This window comes from Thamnophis sirtalis, unplaced genomic scaffold (genome assembly GCF_051295495.1).
Source record: "Thamnophis sirtalis isolate CommonGarterSnake01/CBP01778 unplaced genomic scaffold, rThaSir2_p1.2 scaffold_3, whole genome shotgun sequence".
NCBI classification, from domain to species: domain Eukaryota; kingdom Metazoa; phylum Chordata; class Lepidosauria; order Squamata; family Natricidae; genus Thamnophis; species Thamnophis sirtalis.
Genome location: NW_028261383.1, coordinates 98,130,123 through 98,148,049, shown reverse-complemented (window position 1 = coordinate 98,148,049; position 17,927 = coordinate 98,130,123). Strand labels below are relative to the sequence as shown.

General features: G+C 38.7%; 1 protein-coding gene across 1 annotated transcript in view; it reads left to right on the top strand.

The window, feature by feature from the left end:
- Nucleotides 1-17,927, top strand: part of NR3C1 (nuclear receptor subfamily 3 group C member 1) — a 65,192-nt gene that overhangs the window by 23,289 nt on the left and 23,976 nt on the right. The window contains exons 3-4 of the mRNA XM_014061040.2: nucleotides 9,918-10,081; nucleotides 13,706-13,822. Of these exons, the coding sequence (XP_013916515.1) occupies nucleotides 9,918-10,081; nucleotides 13,706-13,822 (281 nt within the window). The remainder of the gene's footprint in view (nucleotides 1-9,917; nucleotides 10,082-13,705; nucleotides 13,823-17,927) is intronic.

Sequence of the window (17,927 nt, the reverse complement as noted above, 5' to 3'; positions counted from 1 at the left end):
AAAAGGTCACTAAATGAATAGTTGTAAATCGAGGACAGCCTGTATGCAGAATTGTCATGGTATTCCAAGTATAGTTATATTGTGCAAATCATTACTATATTGGCAGTTTTATTCTTTCAAATCATAATGCTACTTCAGTATATGTTCAGTTCTATTTTAAGAATATGATTCATCTATCCAAACTGATTCCCAAGATCCATTTCCTGATGAGTCACTACCAATTCAGACCCATTGATACGTATATAAAGTTTGAATTTTTACAACAGATATGACTCATTTGCCCTTGCTTACTTTGAACCGCATTTGTTATTTTAAAGTCTTCTAATTCAGTCTGGAATAAGTTTTGGGGTGCTTTTACGCCTCCTACAACTGAAAGTATTCAGTAATTAAAACAAAATATATGTTTTCACTTCTTTTCTACAGGGCATCCAAAATCCACTTATGAAAGTCTGCCTTAGAACTGAATAATAATGCAACACCTAATGTGTGCTGTACTCCCAAACATTTCATGAATGTGGCATTTTTGAATCCTTAAAAGAAATCTGTGGGCCATAACAAAATAACAGTGATAACAGGTGTCCAGAGACAAAATATCCATTTGCTAAAAGCAAAAACTGGTGACCTTTCTGCTGGGCATTTTATATATTTGTCAAAATCTCTCTTTATCCCAATAGCTAATCTGTGCCATTTTATTAGCACCAAGTTGCAAACCCACCTTCTTTCTTTTTCCAGGGCGCTGCTCAGGAGAGTCAAGCAAGGGTTAAATACAGCCAAACTGCCCAGAACTGAATTGAAACTTTAAGCCACGCCTCTGGTGCTGATTATTTCCAGTTTTTTTTCAATTCAGCTAGCCCAGTGGACGCGCTTTGAGTTTCTCTTCAATTCTAGATAGATTGCTTGGACTCTCCATTGAGTTTTAACGTGAGAAAAAGAATTGGTGTCTTTAAATTCAAGTAGGCTTGGTGAGCAATAATTTTCTTCCCGCAATTTGCCCTTTCCTCACCCCTTGTCCTCCCGGTGTCCTGGTCTCTGGGGCACCGTTGGGGACACAGGCAGCTGTTGGGGAAGCACGTGGGTCGGAGTGCCAATGCCAGCACTGCTGCAGGGGGAATCCCCGCTAAGGGCTCTGTTGCCGCCGTCTGTGCGGCGCGGCTCCTCAGGGCTCGCTCCCAGGACTGGCGGCAACGTTAAATGCAGGCAAGGCATCAGTGAGTTCGGGCCGCCATTTTGGACCTCTGTCGGTTTTGTTTTTGCTTTAAACTGCATGCCGCAGCTGCCTGAAACCTGACTCACGGCAGGAGCCGCGTGGAGCCTTGATTGTCCGGCTTGGTGGCGATTTGACTCCTAGTTCTCCGGAATAGAGTGGCAAAGGATTGAGCCTCCTGGTCACAGCCCTATTATTCCTGCAGGCGCTGGGAGCTACTAACACTCGCGCAAAAAAACCGGTTTGGCTGGAATTGATTCTGCAACCTTCTGTGTCTCTCTCTATGAGTGCTTTGGTCTGTGGTGGGCTACTTGGAGGTGGTGAGTGGATGTGGTCCCTACCTTTCTCAGTTAGGCCCAACATTACCATCATGGCAGATCAGGTTCCTGAAGACCCTTGCCAAATGGGGGAGCCTTCTCAAGGCAGGCCGGCATGGCTGTCAGGGAGGCCATCGGGGGCACTATTCCAGGCCCGGGCCTAAGCAGGGATCAGTGCCTAATCGGGGCATTACGCCGCCAAAAGCCGTAGAAAAACGATTTTCCAAGGCCCAGCAGCAGGCCCAAGCAGCCAACTCGCACCTTCCCAGGTTTTTCACAAAATTTCACGACCCATGCACTGAGGGGGTCAATGCATTGCGCTGCCCTCTCCTTCCCAGAGTCATCCGGAAGATCCTGTCGGAGGAAGTGGAGGTACTACTGGTAGCGCCGTTGTGGCCCAGGAGAACCTGGTTTGCGGACCTGGTGAGCCTTTCCGTCAAAACCCCTTGGCGGTTCCTGCCGCAGGAGATCTCCCTCAGCCTGGGGGCCCTTCAACATCCGGAGCCCCAGTGGCTTCAACTAGTCGTCTGGAGGGATCTCCTGAGCAGAGGAAGCCTTTCAACCAGGGTGATCTGCACCATTCAGGCGTGAAGACATCCCTCCACGACCCAGATCTATGACGCTACTTGGAGGGCTTTTGCCAGCTGGTGTTCTGCTCGCGACACTTCGTCTTCCTCTGCGTGTATTCCTGTCATTCTGGACTTCCTACAGGATGGCCTTGACAAGGGTCTGGCGCCGAACACTCTACGCCGTCAGGTGGCTGCTCTTTCCACCATCCTGGCTTCTGACAAACAATCTTCACTCGGTCGTCATCCCACCACCTGCAGTTTCGTCAGAGGCGCTACTAACCTGAGACCCCAGCAGTTCACAGATATCCATCTTGGGACCTCACTGTGGTTCTGCATGCTCTTATCGAGCCCCCGTTTGAACCTCCCCGGACAGCCAGCATTAAACATTTGACATTTAAGGCCACTTTTCTGATTGCCATTACCTCGGTGCGACGTATTTCAGAGGTGGCTGCCCTGTCTGTCCGTGAGGACTTGTGCCTGATTAAGCGGGACAGGGTGGTCCTTTGGCTGGACCCTAAAATTAACACTTGGTTCCATCGGGCCCAGGAGATAATCCTCCCAGATTTCTGTCCACATCCCAGACATCCCAGGGAGAAACGCTGGCACAAGCTGGATGTCCGCAGGACGCTCCGCAGGTACGTCAAGTGCACTGCTGGTTTTCATCGCTCTGAATTGCTTTTCGTGTCCTTCCAGCCGGCTTCCCAAGGCAGGAAGGTGTCCTCGTCTATGATCGGTGGGTGGCTTAGAGCCTGCATTGCCCTCATTCATGTCCTGCAGTTCAAACCGGTGCCTAGGGGCATCACGGCACATTCTACTAGGTGCACTGCCACCATGGCAGCCTGGGCAATTTGGGCACTGATTGAAGAAATTTGCAGGGCGGCCACCTGGACCTCGTTATCTCCGTTTGTCCGGAATTATAAATTGGACAAGTTTGCTTCAGCGGAAGGGACCTTTGGGAGGCGAGTTCTTCAGGGCATTCATACCAGCGGAGAGACCCTGACTGGTACTGCTTCCCACCCTAGTGACATTTACCAAGTATGTCCGTTGCTTGGACTCTACAGAGCAGCATCCTGGAAAATGACCATTGACTTATCTGAAGGGTCGTTTTCAGGGCGCTGTGAAGGAGAGTCCACCTCACCCGGAGGTCTAGTTCCGCTGATCTCAGTTAAAAGGTTGGCAGTTCCAGTTGGACTTGTTTATTGTTGAGAGTATATCGGATCCATTGTTGACTTCTCAGCGTGCAACAGTTCCACGTTCCCATTAAAAAAATCTGAAGATAATCAGCACCAGAGGCGTGGCTTAAAGTTTCAATTCAGTTCTGGGCAGTTTGGCTGTATTTAACCCTTGCTTGGAGTCTCCTTCGCAGCGCCCTGAAAACGATCCTTCAGGTAAGTCAATGGTCTTCCTTCCTTCCTTCCTTCCTTCCTTCCTTCCTTCCTTCCGTCCTTCCGTCCTTCCGTCCTTCCTTTCTTTCTTCCATAATAACTTAGGAAAATATTAGCTTGTCATTTAATATTTTTAATTACTTAAAAAAAATCTACAAATCAGGCAGGGAAATGTGGGCCACTGCTGCAATGTCTGAACATGGAGCTCTTTGAATCCTGTATATTCAATAACTGAATGTTGGTATAGGTTCCAAGAATAGAATAAAGAACCTCAGCCTTTTTTGCATACAGTTCCAAGCATAATATTATTTGTCTTTGACTTAGCTTAAGGTGAAAATTCACCACAGGAATGAAACTGCATTTTGTTTTGTCACTTTGAAACCACAATTGACTTATGAATCATGGTTTGTTTAAAATATGGCTTGTTAGAGCTTTAGTTGGCATTTTACTTTATTTCTTATTGGTTTTGTGTTATCCTTGTGTCTTCTGATTGTTGGCATAAGAAATTGAGAAATCAAACCAGTAATTACCAAAAATTAGGCCATTCTTCTGTAGAACTGTTTCTGGATTATGCTTATCTTGTTACCCAAGAAATGTGCCCTAATGCTTTGAGACATTTACCAGAATTACAACTAGAATTGTGCAAAATGTTTTGTGGTTGAATTATTGTAATCCCTTTTCTGACTTCACAGGAAGTATTCCAGAATTTTAACTGCATGTATATGTGGCATCATAATTTCATGTAACGTTTTACAGACCAGTAATTTACTAGGATAATATTGATTATCCAAAGGAGGATGGAAAGCATGCCTGCTTTGCATACTAGTCTGATGATATTACAATACAACAATTCTAATATAGGAAAACTAGTATATACAATATACTATACTATATATATATTGTCCCAGAGGTGCTTGTTCAAGAGGCAACTGGACTTTCTGGTTTTTCTTTTAGCTCTCTTGGATGAGAAGCAAAACATCTTCAAAAAAAACCCCAGAAAGTCCAGTTGTCCTTCAAGCACCTTTTGGACAACCATGACCTGAATGATATCTTCTGATAAAGTGTTTATTATCAGAAATGCTAACATGATTATATCTAGCTGTAAAATTAAATGCATATGCAAATATTGTAAAAACCTCTATATTCTGTAAAATACTTTCTTCCCCAAGTATAATGAATTAAAGAAACAAAATTGTTTTTGAGTCTTGTAATATAGAATCATTGCTATGATAACCATACCAGACGTATGTGTATATGTGTGTGTGTGTGTGTATGTATGTGTATATATATGTATGCATGTATGTATGTATATGTGTGTGTATGTATGTATGTATGTATATATATATTTAGTGTCACAACCCTGGTATGCCCCAATTATGGGAGGAAGCTAACTGCTTCCATTATCTGTCAATCGGCTCGTCACAAGAGTCCATCACGACAGAAACCCAATATTTTTACTGTTGCCTTTGTTATATTTGTGTTATATAAATATATAGCACAAATATAACACACACACACACACCACACACACACACACACACACATATATATATAAACAAACAAACAAACAAACAAACAAACACATATTGTATAATACAAAGTTTACATTTCACTTCCCTAATCTCTACAAAAGAAAAGTTATTTCATTTTTTTTTCCCTGTGACTGGCAGTAAAGGAAATGCTCAAAACTAAACTTTAATAGCACATACTGTCATATATGACACTTTGAAAATTCAATAACTGTAGAACAGAATTGTTTTTATTTTACAGAGAGTGATAGTGATTCTTAGGGACTTCACAAATCATTTTGAAAGGCTGATACACTCACTGATAGGTATTCTATTCTTGCACACACAAATACAAAGAGCACCAATTATGCCTCTCTTTCAGAATATTATAAATAAAAAACCCATAGTTTCAAATTTGAACATTTTTAAAAATATGGTTTGGAAATACATGCCCCACCCAGTGACTGTTCATAAATATTTTGAGGGCTATCTTCAAAACCTTAGCATCTGAGAATGTGCTTATAAAATACTTCATAGAATTTGTATAAAGTAATGTGGGTCCTATTTTTTTTTAATAAGAAGTGGCCACTAGATTCTTGTTAAAAGTTACTGGATAATCCACGAGCTGTTGGATTATCTTTTCCGAAATATGTCCTTGTCTAAACAGAAAAACAAAATGATCACTGGGCAGATTTCTAATGTTTTGGTTTTAAAATAAAAAAACATTTTATTAAAGAAGAAAAATGTGTAACTATAGGTGCTTTTTGTTTTACTTAGGACACTTTTACTGACAATATTTGTAGTTTATGTGCCATTCGTTAGAAATACTGTAGTGTTTTTGCTCTTTTTTTCCCCTCACCTTATTATGCAAAATGTAGCTGACCATGCTGGAATACTACTTTTTCCAGCTAAATCAGCACATTCTCAATGATTGTATTGGAAACTGTGTCCCTGAAGAGGGACATTTTCCCCTTTTGAATATTGAGCATAATTCTTGGAATCATGACAATGTCATTTTTAAACACACCAATATTTTACATGTTCCAGTGAGGTACTTTCTCTTCAAATAGAATACACTTGCAATTAATTTTGTCTGATCATTTGACTGCTGATTAAAAAAAACGTTTCTGTTATATTTCTGGCCAGTTTGGATTGCATGTCATTGTAATGAAAAATAGAACATTGTCATACTTCCATATATACGTCTTGGCCTTCTGACATTATTCCATCATATATTATGGTCCACCAGCAAAGGTTGAGGGAAGAGGATGATGCACCTTCTGATGTTTCTAAAATCATTACCCTCCAATGCATGATGATACCAGCCATCATCTCCAAGAGGAAAAAATATATAGACCAGTATATTCAAAGCTGTGCAAGTGTATGAGTTTCATTGTCACAATCATTTCTCCAATATCTTAACAATCTCACATTGATTTCTATCTTTTTGGAGTAAACCCAATCTCAATTCTATGCTGATTTAAGGATCCAGGAAGCAAATTTAAATATATTTGGCTTGTTTGTTGGGATCTGGCATTAAATGTCCAATGTAATGATGGATCTGCCCTTGAATAATCATAGAAAGTTTCCATCCATTCCTCATTGGAAAGATTTTTTTGGCACCAAAGAATACCATTTGGAAAAGTCAGTTGCATTGTCTGATTTTTTTCCTGAACTGGTTTGCAATAAGTTCATCACTTCTATATAAATTGAGAAATTTGTTAGGCAGAGGTTGTAATTGTTTATCCTGACCTTTCCCTTCATACAGCAGAAATTGGTAATTTCTCCAGGGAATAATATACAGAAGACAGGGTAGATTTTGGCCATGGAACCAATAGCAGGAGATATATTGTGTCATACAAGTTGTGGATTTTGCTTCACCCTTTCTCTGTTAGATCTTGTCATTGAAGTAGGATATTGTCATGTTGAGGAATTCTCACAGTACTTCGTATTTGCCACATATTCTCAAATTGATCTTTCCTTTCCTCTTCTACCTTTTTTTGTCATTCTATACCCTATATCTTTCCTTGTGCTTCCGGAGATATACACCCCTTTATCCTTTGTTTCTTCCTCTCGCCGCCTCCTTGCCACTTCATTTTCCAGTACCATGGTGCTATGCCTGCCCTCAGTGATTCTTCAGAGGCACAGAAAGCGGGTCCTAAAATAATATTCTCAAGATCTTTGAGGAGTCTTAGATATAATTGATCTGGTCTTTGAACTTAAAGTTGTTTGTGGCAGCCAGGTAGGGCAAACCATCTTTTTACTTACTTTGGGTTGTCATTTTTTTCCTTATGTTATTTATTCTACTTTGGTCTATTGGAACACATGGCCCTTTTGAAGAAAAGACTAAAATGAGCTTTGGTTTCTCCTTGTCATCTATAATTATCTTACTAACCTTCCCAAATGGTGGACCCATCAGTTCCTTGGACTGTTTGATATCATTGAAACACATACACAATTTGTGTTTTCGCCTTTCTGCCCCCTCCCCCCCCCAGTCCTTAGCTATTTTTTTGTAAGCCTATCTTCCATTTCCTCTAAATGTCTTTGACTCAGTCCGAACTTCCTATACATACCCAGCTATTTTCTCAGCTGATCCATTCCATTTTTTCTTCTCATTGGAATGACATGTGATTGCACTTTCAGTTATCTTATTTCTGAAAAGCTTTTAATTTCCTGTGCTCTGATTGATCTGACAATTTTGGTGCATGATATCCTGACTAAGGTTTCTCTAGGCTTGTTACAATTGGCTCCCTGAAATCTGATGTGTATGTATGTCTGTACTTCAGTTTTTCTTACTGTAACATTTTAAACCTCGAGGTATTCTGTATGTTACATGTCACCAAACCATAATTTAAGCATTTCTACACAGCTAAATTTTGCATCATGTGTTTTTCTGTTACATTGACTGCTGTTAAAAACTACAGGAAATCCTTGCTTAACATCCATTCATTCATCTACCAGTTTGAAGTTACGACAGTGCTAAATGAATGATATTTACATCCAATCTGCCAAAGTTGGAGTGCCCCAAGTGCCTGATCAAAATTCAAGCACTTGGCAGGCCACTTTAGAACTGCAGGAACACTTCAATCCACTTTTTCGCCCCTCTCCCATTTCTGCCCTTTTGGCCCCCTGCACTTTGCAGGCCCTTCCACCCTGTGCTTCATTGCCTCCAGCCGACTTTCACCACCTTCTTGCTCCCACAAGCTGATGCAGTGTGCCTGGTCTGGTTCTTCAGTTTCCTTGTGAGACTTCAGGAAAAAGGCCTTACATAGGCAGCAGCTGCCTAGCGAAGGGCCTGACTGGGCACACCTCAGCAGCAGCAGCAGGAAAAAGAAGGCAGCGAAGAACAAGAAGAGACCTCTAGACACAGAATCCATGGAGTGTAGGTTGGCGAGGGCAGTTATGGCTGGGTCTTCCCACTGTGTAGCTGGGCTTGGGGTGGTTGGGTCTTGCATACCATGCTGCTCTCCGGGGGCAGCTACAGCTTTGCATTAGGCTGGTATAGCTGCTTGTTTGTTCTCCCGCTCCAATACCAGCCATCTCAAGCCCCTAATTTCCCGTTGACATTACTTATTGGAAGTCCATAGGAAGTCATGAGGAAGTCATTGCTTAACAATGGCAGTGGGGACTGCTGGAATTGCAGTGGCTGAGCAATGTATTCATGTGACATTGCACTGTGCTACCGCATCGTGTCCCAAATACTGTTGTTAACAAAAAACTAATGTAATGTTTCCTAGTTTACTTTAGGATGTCAGAAATAAACTTGGGATATTCTGGGTGGTATTTTGGGGAATATTTTGTAAGATGTCATAACAATCTTGTTTTGGAGGGCTAAAGTAAACCTTATTGACCTTGTTTATGATAATAGAAGCTTGTGCTCATACATTTGATCTGTAATATTGTATTAATGAAGGTTTGGGGGGAAAAGAATCTATATTGCTGATTAATGTGATAGAGGAAAGGATTGCATAGGCCATTAAGCAAAAGTATTTTTTGGAGCTAAAACCCAAATAAAGTTCAATTTTTTTCAGCTTAATTCATAATTAAGAAAAGTCATTGAATTTTTAATGTTTCTAAAATATCTAAAATATTTATTTCTAAATCACTTTTCTGTCTGTAATTTTAACTATAGATTGCTTTTCTCATGACTGACAATAATTGCTTAGATCTGGCACTCCAATCCTGATTCTTTTTGCTTTCAACATTATACAGGTAGTCCTTGACTTAAAACAGTCATTTAGTGACCACCCAAAGTTACAACAGCAAAAAAGTGGCGTGACCTTTTTTCATACTTAAATAGTGTGGAAAACATGGCTCCCTAGATATGCTTTCTTGCTTTGAGAAGCTTAAGCTATTATGATCAGTGATGGAGGTACTTTGGCTATTGCAATTTAGTGTCAATTGGAAGGTAATTGAATCTGGTTTCTAACTCAGAGCAAATGTCTCAGAAATAAATACCCAGGTTGCTGTATAACTTTGATGTTAAGTTTCATTTAATGGAAACTATTGCATCAGAATTTCTAACTTCCTTCAACAGCCAGCTCGGTTCCAGTTGTTTCTGTGCCAGTAATTATGTAATGCTTCTTCCTCAGGAAAGTATTGTGGTTTTATCTCTCTGAAAGTATCATGTGTACATATTGAAGCATTCTGTTGTTCCTAATGGCCTCAAAACAATGCTTTTAAAAGATTAAAGCTGTCTTGGGTAGATTCTAGCTGATATTCTAACAGTATTTGCTAAGATAAAAATTCTAGCAAATTTCCTTTCTAATTCAGAAATAAATAGAAATAAAAGCTATTTATTTTATGAACTTATTTCTGAATTGCCTTTTGATCACAGAACCAAAAATAAAGATAAATTTTGGAAATATTTATATAACATTTCTTGTGTTTGGATTCCTTTTTGAAATTTAATTTTATTTGAAATATTTCTTTAGCCCTGGAGTAAGATCTGATGTGAGCAGTTCACCATCTACCTCTTCAACAACTACGGGACCACCTCCCAAGCTTTGCCTTGTTTGCTCAGATGAGGCTTCTGGGTGTCATTATGGTGTCCTGACATGTGGCAGCTGCAAAGTATTCTTCAAAAGAGCTGTGGAAGGTAAGAAGCAATGTGATTATTACAATCTGAATCATTAGGATTGTATTGTATAAGTAATCAATGTTTTCTTCCAAATCCATAATCTTAGTACAACTATTTTTCTTGCGGAATTTCTAGCATATTATAAAAGTAGACAAGGATTCTAGTTCAAACAAAAAGTAGCAAGAGAAATCATGCAGGAGAACTACACTACTACTATAGCATAATGCAGCTGCTTAAAGCTTCCCTGCATCTACTTTGCAACCCATCTTCAGTCTTCTAGTCCTGTTTGTGCATGTGGAGAAGGGAACTCTGTGGAGTAGTGTTGAAGCAGGGTGGAGCAATATACAGAAGAGAAGGTTTGACTGCTGTTTTGGACCTCCAAATTATGAATCTATCATGATGCTTTGTTTGTGGTATTTGTCCAGAAATCTTCAGAGGGCTAGTGTTTAAGAACCTCTTGAAGAAGAAGCTGAACAGGCTTATGCCCTCTAATCCAGCTCTAAAATGAATCAGAAAAGAATGGTTTGTTTTTACATTATAGAATCTCCAATATCCCTTCTTTGTCAGTTTTCCCTAATCTCCTTGACCAGATTTCACTGTGATGTTCAGAGATAATACCTTACCTCCCTCCCTTTATTTTTCAGAAATAATTATTGCTTTCTAAGTTTGTGTGACAGTGGGTAGAAATTAATCAAGGAAAGGACTAACCTAGAACTAAGAAGAAATTTCCTCATAGGGAAAACAATTAATTGTTTTAAACTTGCCTCCAGAAGTTGTGGGTGCTCCAAATGTAGGTGTTTTTAAAAAGAGATTGGGCAACCATTTGTCTGAAATGGTATCGAGCAGGGGTGTTAAACTAGCGGCCCACGGGCTGGATGCATCACGCGGAGGCCATGCCCATCTCAGCTCTGCAAATGAGAAAAACATTGCAAAACATCACATGATGGCGACATGACGCCGCACGTTTGACACCCTTGGCATAGGGCAGTGATGGTGAACCTTTTCAGCATTGAGTGCCCAAACTGGAACATGTGTTGATGTGCATGCATATGTGTATGCCAAAGTTCCAGAAACCCGGAGACCAGCTGGCTGGACTTGCATGGCTGTTTTTTGGCCATTTTCCTGGGCAAAAACTCCCCAAAAAAGGCCTGAAACACCATTTTTGGCCCGTTTTCAGCCCATTTTTTGTGCCGTTCTCAAGTCATTTTCTGGTGCTCCAATGCTCACGAAGACCAGCTAGCCAGTGTGCATGTATGCACCGGAAATCAGAAGAGCAGTTGCAACGGCGTACATGCCCACAGAGAGGGCTCTGTGGGCCACCCCTGGTGCGCATACCATAGGTTCGCCATCATCCTGCTTGAGCAAGGGGTTAGACTAGAAAACCTCAAGGTCCCTCCCAACTCTGTTATTCTGACCCTGATAAAAAGAGATCTGTTACCATTCATTGCTTTCTCTTATTTTTGTTATTCTTGCTCATGTTTAATATTGCTTCATAATTCAATTTGGAAAGAATCTGGTCTTTAAAAGCTATAGTTAAATTTAGTTTGCTGCCAAGATTTGCTTATACTTGAATCTCTGGTTCCATAAAAATTCCAAAGGGTTTAGTTTGCCCACTTCACATGCTCCAAAACCCAAATTGTTTCCTCCCTCCTCTTTTAAAGTGGTAAAATCAATATATCTTAAGCAGCATTTCAAAACTAGACTTCTCAAACTGGCCTTGCTAGAAGCTTACTGTGGTATTTCCAGCTTCATGTAAGCTTAAAAAAATGCACATAATGCATCATTCCTTTCTTGAGAAAAAGATACTGATAGATATCTTAAATTGAATTTTTCCATAGTAATAAAAAATACAGTTTTGCTCTTATTCTAATAAGTTGTATGTTGGAGTGGCAATGTAGCACTATTAAAAAAGCAGTTGAAATTACATATATATGGGTGAGCATGCGCATGCATAGTCATTAAATATTTTTCATTTAACCAATTATTTTTCATAGCAATAAATCAAAATCTAAATTTTTAAGAAGTAGTGAAAAATTCCCAAGCTCTTTTACTTTCACTCCTAAAGAATCCTTCAGAGAATTAAATTGCCAGCCTCCAATAAAACCAGTATCAAACTGGAGAGCCAATTTGGTCTAGTGTTTAAGACACCATGCTAGAAAGTGGGAGACCATGAGTTCAAGTCCTGCATTAGCCATGAAAGACAGCTGGATGACTTTAGACCATTCATTGTCTCTCAGCCCAACCCATCTCATACATAGGGTTGTTGTAGGGAAAACAGGAGGAGGAAGGTGCGTTACATATTTTCACCACCTTAAGTTATTTGTAAAAACAATAAAGGAGGGGTACAAATAAATAAAATCAATTCAGATATCTGGAGGAATATTACACTGCAACAACTAAGAGTGCTAAACAAGCAGGAGGGGATGAAGGGGAGGAATACGGTACATTGTATATTCCCATTCTGCATCCCTCTGACAAATTTTTTCTTCTTCCTTTTCCGTTGCTCCTAATGGCCATGTATTCTTTGGATGAGTATTGCATATCTAGTTGCACTGGTCTCATTCAGTATGGGTTTGCTCATCCCTGTCTTGGTGCATGCAGAGTTTCTTCCACAGTACTATCTTTGCTCTCTTCTTCCGGCAGTATTCTCTTCCTGCAGCTGTTGGTAAAGAATAATTGAGTAAAACTGCAATGTGCTTATCTTATAAAACATATAGTTGAAGAAATAATGTACATTAAAAGTCTCAAAATAAAGTTATTTAAATTAGAGTCTCAATATTCCTAACTTTAAAATTGAGTTTAAGTATGCTGATTATATTTTAAGCTTGCTACCCTTAAAAATAGCAAATGTAATAAAATATCATGGGCTGTTTTACTGTGCTGGCCATATGTGGGGATGAATTTGATGTTAATATTCTTCTTGCTACATATAGTTTACGTGCCTGTTGGTTAGGTCAGTGTTCTCAATTTGGGAGAGCCTTGCCTTCATTTGTCTACAATTTGGTGCGCTGGTTAAAGACACCGTGCTAGAAACAGGGAGACTGGGAGATCTGGTCTTGCCTTAGGCATGAAGCCAACTGGGTGACTTTCGGCAAGTCACTTTTTCTCAGCCCTAGGAAGAAGGCTATGGTAAATATTTTCTGAAAATCTTTTCCCTAATTGTATGCATGAAAGGAAAGGAGGTTGCAATCATTCATGGGAAAGGAAGGAAAATATGTAAGGAACACAAAATAGCCATAATCTTGAATTATGATGTGATACTTTCTTCACATATAAAAATAAAATGTAAATAGTAAGTAAAAGTAATCACATAAAAATTAATGATATTTTCTTATGTTGAAAAATGCTGATAATTCTCAGTTTATGACCAATCATGTAATGACAGTTCAAAGTTGTGACCACCTCTGAAAAAGTAACCTGATTGCCCCATCCCTATGGTCATGTGATCACAATTCAGGCACACATTTACTATCAGTTGCGGTCACATGTTCATGATTTACACCCTGTTTTTGGCAATTTCTGGCAAAAATGTCCACTGGGAAATCCGGATTCACTTAATGACCATGCAATTCACTTAATGACTGCAGCAATTCGCTTAATGACCAGTGTAAAATTTATAATTTCTGTTCTTTTGAAATGCAGGACAGCACAATTATCTCTGTGCTGGAAGAAATGATTGTATTATCGATAAAATTCGGAGAAAGAATTGCCCTGCTTGTCGCTACCGGAAATGTCTTCAAGCTGGGATGAACCTTGAAGGTAAATTTTAATTCCCTTCTTTTGTTACTGCTCAGACAGGAGTAGGATTGCAGGTATTGCTTCTCTTTTCTTTCTGCTTGAATTTTTTTAAAACCAGGTATGCGCTGAGTATATTGCTCTAGTCGTAAATGTTGCTGTTCATGAATTCTTCACCAAATCCACTTGGATGATTTATGTGTATTGGGTTATTATTATCTGGAAATCCATTTATCATATGTTGAATTTTAGTATATTGCATATTTGTTAGATTAGGACAAGTTTCATGAGTTTTTAGCCCTTATTCAGATGTATTTAGCCCCTATTCCTGTTTGCAGGAATAATACATGAAGATGCTTAAACTAATGACCACAGTTTTCTCATGCTTACAGTATATATTTATTACTGCTTATATTTGTCATATGCCTGCATTATTCTTGATAGAATTGAACTTTTTTTCTGCATTCATAATTTAAATCTTTCTTCGTCTTCCATATTGTGTACTGAAGTTTCTACGCTAAACAATTGTAGCCTGATTTTCTATGTATGTAAATTGCTAATGTTAAGGATGTGCACCAGCCCCCATCTTTGGACATATTTAGTCCAAAGCTATTTAAGAAGTGGCTTAATGAAACAAAGCCTAATTAAAAGATACCCAAATTCATCTTAAAAGTCAAGTTATACAACAGCCCCTTTGTTATTATAAATTGAATTACAGAAACAGCAGCCACTTTTTTGTGGGAATGATAGGTTAATGGGTGGTTGCTTTAACATGTTTCAGTTTAGGTTTCCTGCTGATAACAGCTCTAGATTATCCCTGACTGGTCTGTAAGTTACCTTGTTTTAGGAAAGTTGTTGAGAAAATAGTTTGGACTATAGTTACAATTGTCGATGAAAATAGTTTGAACTATAGTTACAATTGTCGATTATCTGGATCCCTTTCAATTAGATTTCAAGCGTAGTGTAGGATTGCTGCCACATTGGTGACTCTTGTTAAGGACCTTTGGCTGGATTAGGACACAGATTCTTTTGGACTTTTTGTGGTCTTTAATACCAATCTGAGTCAGTGGGGAGAGTGTCAGTTTTACTCTGAATGGAATAGTTCTTCCCAGACAAATCTGAGCTGCAACTTGAGGCTCGTTCCGGACTCACAGTTCCAGCCACAGTAGCAAGTGGAAGCTGTGGTCATGTGTGTTGCACAATTGCATCTTCTGCACTAGCTGTGACCTTTCTTTTAGATTCTTTTGTTAACAATTATTCATGCCTTTGTCAGTTGAGCTATTGCAGTATAATCTACATGAGGATGTGGTTGAAAGTTTCAGCTGGTGCAACATGGAGCTATCCAGATAGATAATAAGTGCACCAAAGTTCACCTATATGACACCACTAATATATCCTGCAATTAGCTCTGGGTAAGAATTTAAATTACAACCAGAAGGGTACAAGTTGAATCTGCCTATCAAATAAAATATGGAAAAGAGGGTCAAACTGAGGGAATATCATCTTCAGTGACTTCAGCTCAAATGTTCTCAATGATGACTTCACTCCTTTGGAAAAGTTTAACTTTGCGCATCCTATTCATTCTTCCTTACTATGCTTTTGGGGATCAAACAAAACATGGGTATTTAGAAAGATATTTGAGAAGAGCAAAATCGTATTACTCTGAATGTATAAGACTATAATAAATTGATTTATTGATTGAATGGCAGTGCATCAGACTAATTGTTTATCATTATATTAATTGATTTTTGTTTTTAATGTCCTGATACTAATATTAAAAATCACTCAGCCTTCACACATGGTACGACATATGCTGATTGAATAAACAAATAAATGTGTTACTCATAGTGTTACATCTTCTAGAATTTTAAATTTGGGGATTTCAGTGAGATAGATTTATGGTTCAATTCTGGAAGTCAATTCTGGAAGTCTTTAAGAAGAAGCTCCCTTCCAACTCTACTATTGTATTGTAATTCGATATGTTCAGAGGATTGTGGGAGAACAGGAGATGTTTTAGCATATACTTGTTTCTTTTGCATAAGTACACTAAGCAGACTACAGATTGGGAGCTAAATTATGAATTTTATTTTGTTCACACTTCCCTTTTTCTTATATTGAGAAGTTGGCAATAAATATTTTTATTTATTAGATTTTTCCCCACCTTTATGGGTTGGGCCGAAAGAATAACTGGTCTAAGGTCACCCAGCTGGTTGTCGTGCCTAAGGCAGGACTAAAATCACCAGTCTCCTGGTTTCTAGCAACCACCTATTACACCAAACTGACAAAAACACTTGTTTTTTTAGTCATACTATTTCTGTATTGGTGATCTATAAAGTACCAAATCACTAATGAATCTGCAGAAAGGCTCAGTTTCAAATTTAGTATCTTTCTATATGATTAACCTTGAGATTTCACTAAATCTCCCTACTTCCTCCTCCCCCTCCTTCTCATGTTCAGTTCTTTATTTCCTCAGTGTTGCCTACTTACTGTCAATTCATTCTTCCTTTTACCAGTTACTCCATTGCAGAAAATTCCACAGAGTGATGCAGCAGGATCATAACTCTATTCCTGGCATGGAATGGATGCTCTGGATAGCTATTCTAGATCAGCAAGGTTGCTATTGAATGTGCAACAGAGGTTTCACCCATTTTCCCTGGGTGTTTATACAGATATGAATGGAGAGGATGGCAGGAATTCTGCCAGTTGCTTCTCTGAAACTTTCCCATATTACATTGAATGGAGGCCAAATCCAAATAAAATAGGTTGTAGGGCAGTGCTTTCTATAGTCACATGCTTTTGTCCAGATTGAAGGGTAGGAGGAAAGCAGACATGAGGAAAAGTTCTAAGAAACTATGGTTCTGTCACTGTGTCATTCAGAGTTTTTGGAATTGGGCACCATCAGTATGCTAGCAATATCACAGTTTTCCATCTAGCTCCAAGATAGCAATCAACACCTCTGAACACTACTTATGTTTGATAATGACAGAGACCAAATTGAAATCTAAATAAGATGGTACTTTTGGTAAATGAAAAACTAGAATGGGGTGGGGGTGAAGGTACAGTTTGTTTTGGATAGCGTTTATTCCCCTGAAAGATAGTCTGGCAATACGCCTTGATTTTTACCCAATTCTTCATTAAAAGTCAGTTTGAGAACTCTGAGGTGGTACACGATTGCACAATTACATTTGTTGAGTTGGCAGAAACTTTTCCTGATTTAATCAGATCTAGAGATAGTGAATGATCAATGTTTGTCCATTTGAAATATTCAGTATACTCTCCATTCATTGAGAACTGCAGAAGAGGCCCTTTTAAAAGATGCCCCTGCTGCCTGAGACTTTTTTCCTGTGGTGTGCAGGAAATGGTCTTTTCCTATACTGTTTCCAAGCCGTACAGTACAATTTCAGGAATTCATTTAATGCCTGTTGTGTCAGCATTTTAACAAATTGGAAGACGTAGTGCTTTCACCATCTTTTTAAATGTTGGTTGAGAATGGTATTAATGAAATTTAATATTTTGCATTGTGTTTTTTAAAAATGGTTAGCTGCCTTGAGTCTTATCTCAGCAGAAAATCAGGATATAAATAAACAAACATATACTTATATACAGATTAAGGAAGGAGCATGTATATTCTTTGTGAATTCTGCATGTTCTGCTAAATTCTTTTACAGTGTATATGAAACTACAAATTCTGTATCATTTAACCTTTTAATTTAACACAGTGCTTTGAAACTTAAAATAGCAAAACAAACTCCATTTTTCTGAAATACTGCTCTGTCACAAAAGACATAAATTAACTTTTAATGATCTTGGCCTGTATTCTTTATACTTAACTATGTTAAGAATAACAAGCTACATAGACCAAAATAAAGCTCATGAGTGAGTAAACATTTAAAGGGAATATGCTATTAGAAAGAAATTTAGAATCTAGTCTTATATTGTGAATACTGAAAGGCAAATTCACTAAATTCATTCGATCATAGCTAAAGGCATGATTGGGTTTCCAAAAATAATGTTTATATGTTGGTATGTTTTTACTTGTGCAGTAATTTTGTTCTGAAAAAAACTACACAGCAATTATATATTTTATATTTGAGATATAATGGAAAATTATAATCTAGATATCATCTGA